Raw genomic sequence first — 4889 nt, 5'->3', positions numbered from 1 at the left:
GATTTAGGAAAGGAAAATTCATAAATACTGTAAGTATAAACAAGTTAAATGTATACAGGTGCATAATTTGCAGTATTTCAATTCTCCACACTGTATAGAAGGGTGTGCCCTTTTAAAATAATACATTATCTGTATATATTTTGATCTACAATGTTAGCCCCATTGTCTGAGAATTGCAAATGTCAACACTCATGTGGATTTGGTTTATTTATTTATTTAGAAAACTTATATGGTGGCCAATCTTACACATGATAATCATAGGCAGCTCACAATGAGATTCAATAAAAACAGAATAAATACAACCAATAGAAACCCACAACAACATCATATAACCCAACCACAATACCACAACATCCCACTGATTCTACGTTTATATTTACTGGGCTCGCTTCCATCCTAGCTAAATGCCTGGGTGAAGAGCCATGTCTTCACAGCACTTTAAAAAGTTAATAGTGTGAGGGCCCTCTCAATTGGAGGGGGAAAGCTGTTCCAAAGGATTGGAGCAGCCAACTATTAAATAGGAGAAGGGAGAGATAGAGCCTTGAGACATTCTAAAGAGAAGAAGCCTTCCCCCCTACCAACCCTGACTGGAACCAATCATGGAGGAAGGAGGAGAATCATTGCAAAAGAATGACCCCCGTTGCTAATTCCCAAAGCCAGTCCAGAAGAATACCATTGTCAATGGTATTGAAAGCTGTTGATATCCAATAGCGACATACCTCTCCAATCTTGACCCCTTCAAAGGTCATCCATAAGTGTGAGCAGTGCTGTCTCAGTTAGATGAACTCTAACTGAAATGGGTCCAGATAATTCACTTCATCAAGGGCCCTCCAATGCTGGGAGCCTATCACCCTCTCTATGACCTTCCCTAAAAAGAGAAGATTAGAGACTGGACAAAAATTGTCCAATATGCTTGGGCCCAAGGATGGCCTCTTAAGATGAGGGTACACCGTTACCTCCCTCAAAGCAGGCAGCACCACCCCCTCCCACAGTGAGGGATTGATAATTGCTTGGACCCAACTGCATGCCGCCTTCTGAAAGGCTTTAATCAATCAGGAGGAGGTTGGGGGGGTTGGATGTATTTTGCTGCAACAATCCTTCTTCAAAGAATTATGTAGCAGTGAGCAAGGGAAGGAGATTAGATATAATACTGATGGCATCATATCTGTGTCTACAGCCACTTGCATAGATCATGATGATACAGGGATAAACTGAGGTAGAGGGCAAATCTGGACTTTTAGAGTCTGTAGATAGTGCCATGAGGTAGCTGTCTTTTCCCAGAATGACTGTCATGGGGAACCTGACCTTTGATAAGATACCCATTTACCAGGAAACAAGCTAACTCTTATTGCTGCAAATAAATATTATGCTTAAGGCTGTTGCATTGATTTGTAGCATGCACATATATATTACAAAGATTGACCCAAAGGACAATGTGTGTGCCCACGTCAAGTGTCATTCAAGATGTCCTTAGTTTGGTCATATCTTTTGTTACCCATCATTCAGGGTGTTGGCAAGTGAGAAGGCCTATTTTAAAGGTTTACTTGCATAATTTTATTATTCTGCCAGAAGTAGAAACAAGTGAGGTATTAGATATCAAAGAGACACCAGAATTTACTTTAGATCCAAATGACTGTTATTGTGAAATAATTTTAAATGACATAGGCTAGGCTAGCTGGAGGGAGTGGAAAACTACTGAAACCACTAACTGTATCCTGGATTTTATTTGGAAATATTCCAAAAGTAGAGTTCAGAGTATGTTCAACTTAAATGGAAGAAGCTCAAAAGATTATGTGACAGCAGAGTGAATCCTGAAATTATTGCTTTTTACAGATTTATGCCTGCGTCAGTAAAGCTGTTTGTCCCTGTATATAAATGCTAGTTATTTGAAATGTTTGAAGTTTTCCATCCATATAGTTAGTGGTTTTAGTAGACACCACTTGTGATTGAAAGTATTCTGAATTATAATAAAATTTCTTGGCTCAATTGATTACCACTAGGTGATTCTTCTTATAGTCTAGGTGGTTAAAAGAAAACAAAAAACAAGACACTATTTATTAAAAAAAAAAAAAAAGGAATTGGAATTCCAAGATAATTCAAGTAAAATGTCCCAATTTTTTTTTTATTTTTATCTAGCATATTTGCCGAGACATCAAATTTCAAATAATATGTATTAGAAAAACAAATGTATTTGTCCCAAATGTTGTGTTCTTTAGAGATTCCACTGAATATTGGTACATTCACATACTTTTCAATCTAAATTTAGCTCTTTCACATTACTTCATGCAACAGAACAGAACTAATTGCAAATGTGTATTTCATAATTTGTCAAAGGCCCTTGAGGTTACATTTACTTTCCTGAAGTTTAAATAATCAACACAGGGAGGCTTAAATAAGATAGGAGATGTCAAAGAAACAGAACTGGATAGAAATAGGTTTGTTAACTATTTTCAAGATTGGTGAAGGAAGATCTATGTGTATACAGATATATATTACAGTGAAAGCATTTGGAGCCATTTCAAACTTGTATTTTTCATCTATTTGTGATTGAGGTAAAATCTCTCCATGTTTTCTGCACAATTTAAATTTCAGCAACATGCATGCTATTATCAATCAACTCTTGAGGATATTGGGAGGGCTGGAAAAGGAAGCACATTTGTTCATTCATTCATTCATTCATTCATTCATTCATTCATTCATTCATTCAAGGTGAAACTTCTTCCATCTATGTTAGTCAACCAGTAATTTGCCAGAATACAAACAAGGAGATGAAATTGTTAGTTCAGTAGCATTTGATTAAACATTTTATACAGATCCAAAGAGTATCTGGTTTCATCTTAGTTTTAACCCACAATTTTCTTATGAACAAGTGTACAGTATTTTAGCAATACAATATTAAGAAGCTTTGTCCAGTTTGTGAAACACGGCTTTTTATTTTTTTTACTTGTAGTTTCAATGGAAATTGATTTTTTTTGGTGACACCATGAACTTAGTGTCTTGACTCCCTGTAGAGTGAAATTATGATGGATATTTCTGAATTTCAAACTCCACAAATGTTTTTCTACAGCAAGTGTGTACATTGATTTTCTGGGTGAGTATACATGTAATGTGAAATACAATGCAGGGTAACCAGACTGTCATCACTCATTTCATCCTTCTGGGATTTGGGGAGCTTCATGGTATGCAAATGTTCCTGTTCTACTTCTTTTTAATTATCTACGTTTTTACCATACTGGCCAATTTCCTCACTGTTCTTCTGATAGTGGCTGATCAGCACTTGCATACACCCATGTATTTCTTCCTAGGGAATTTGTCCTGTTTGGAAATGATGTACAGCTCTACAATCTTGCCTAAGATGCTGGACAGTCTCTTAACAGGGGAAAAATCCATCTCCTTCAAAGGATGTATCACACAGTTCTATTTCTTTGCTTTCCTATGTAGCACAGAATGCTACCTCCTCTCTGTGATGTCTTATGATCGATTTTTAGCCATATGTAAACCTCTGCATTATGCAACGGCAATGAGAGTTGCCCGGTGCATCCAGCTGGCTGCTGTCTCTTGGATCAATGGTACTGTGTTTACGTCTGTATATTTGGTCTTAATGTTACAGCTTTGGTTCTGTGGCCCCAGTGAAATTGATCATTTCTTTTGTGAATCCTTGCCATTAATAAAGCTGTCTTGCAGTGATACCACTGTTATGAAATATGCCGTTGCAGTCTTGGCTTATACATTCACTTTTCCTCCTTTTACATTGACCTTGATGTCTTACATATTTATCCTGAGGACCATTTTGAGAATTCCATCTAGAACTGGGAGACAAAAGGCTTTTTCCACCTGTTCCTCTCACCTGATTGTTGTCTCTTTTTTTTATGGGGCATTAGCACTTGTGTACTTGATGCCAGACACTGAAGGAAAGAAAAACCCTAGCAAATTATTTTCTCTGTTATACACAGTCCTTCCCTCATTATTCAACCCCCTAATATATACCCTGAGAAATAAGGATGTCAAAGAAGCCCTGAAGAAGCTGTTAGGTAGATTTTGGAAGACAAGATTGTTTACTCTTCATGTAAAAGAGATTCAGTAATGTACAGTTTTGTACTTGATGAGGCTTTCCTCTAAGAACATGGGCTAGGAATGCAGCCCAATTAAAAACAATAAAGGGGGGTTTTCCTTGGAGAATTCCTCTGATAAATTTCTTCATTGTGAAAATGGATAGTTCCACATTTCAGACAAATCCTCTTAGTGACAATTCTCCTTCTTGAACTCATCAAGAATAATCATACACTACACTTTTGGTTAGGGGGATCAAATGTAGTAAATTACTTCCACTTGCTGTTACATTGACTCAAAGAACTTTGATTCTTTATTTCTCATGCTAGTTCAATGCTATGTAGTAATCCAGATGTCAGAATTCATTTAAAAAGCTCTGTTGTATGACAAATTTGAATGGAAGATGAGAGTTATAGTTTGGATGAATTAATAGATGGAAATGATGAATTTTTAACATTTTCCATTTTAAAGTAGAAATATAAAGGATACAAATATAAACGATAAATATTATCTGCTAGTATGGCTCAATGGTAGCACTTACAATATCTATTGACATCCCAGTTTGGATTGTGGATTTTCAGCTTCAGAAACACCTAATCAGAAAAAAGTAACCTTCTTTAATTAATTATTAAATCTTATAATACCAAAAAAAATAATAATCTATATTTCCTGTTTTTCAGTTTTTTGCCTTCTCATGATCTAGGCAAAATACAAATGTTTTTTTTTTTTTATTCCATTGAAGTATTAAAGTTTGCATTTCAAATTAATTCATAATTGACATGCAAACTTTAATTCCCCGGTAGAATAAAAAATAAACATTCCTATATTGCCTAGATAAT

At 35.8% G+C, this 4889-nt stretch overlaps 1 protein-coding gene across 1 annotated transcript; it reads left to right on the top strand.

Moving 5' to 3' along the window:
* The first annotated feature begins 3118 nt into the window (after positions 1-3118).
* Positions 3119-4084, top strand: LOC148215635 (olfactory receptor 10A7-like). Its single transcript, XM_088143117.1, has one exon. It carries the CDS (start codon positions 3119-3121, stop codon positions 4082-4084), a length of 966 nt encoding a protein of 321 aa, XP_087999243.1.
* The last annotated feature ends 805 nt before the right edge of the window (positions 4085-4889 follow it).

The sequence above is a fragment of the Python bivittatus genome, unplaced genomic scaffold (genome assembly GCF_059951505.1).
Source record: "Python bivittatus isolate LINGU-HERP-01145 unplaced genomic scaffold, Pbiv_v1 ctg000470_np1212, whole genome shotgun sequence".
NCBI classification, from domain to species: Eukaryota; Metazoa; Chordata; class Lepidosauria; order Squamata; family Pythonidae; genus Python; species Python bivittatus.
The sequence above is the reverse complement of the archived record's forward strand: the minus strand, read 5'-3'. Positions and strand labels throughout refer to the sequence as shown.

What these genes read in the sequence shown, in the direction of transcription:
- LOC148215635 (XM_088143117.1), top strand. Translation starts at nt 3,119, where the DNA reads ATGCAGGGTAACCAGACTGTCATCACTCATTTCATCCTTCTGGGATTT.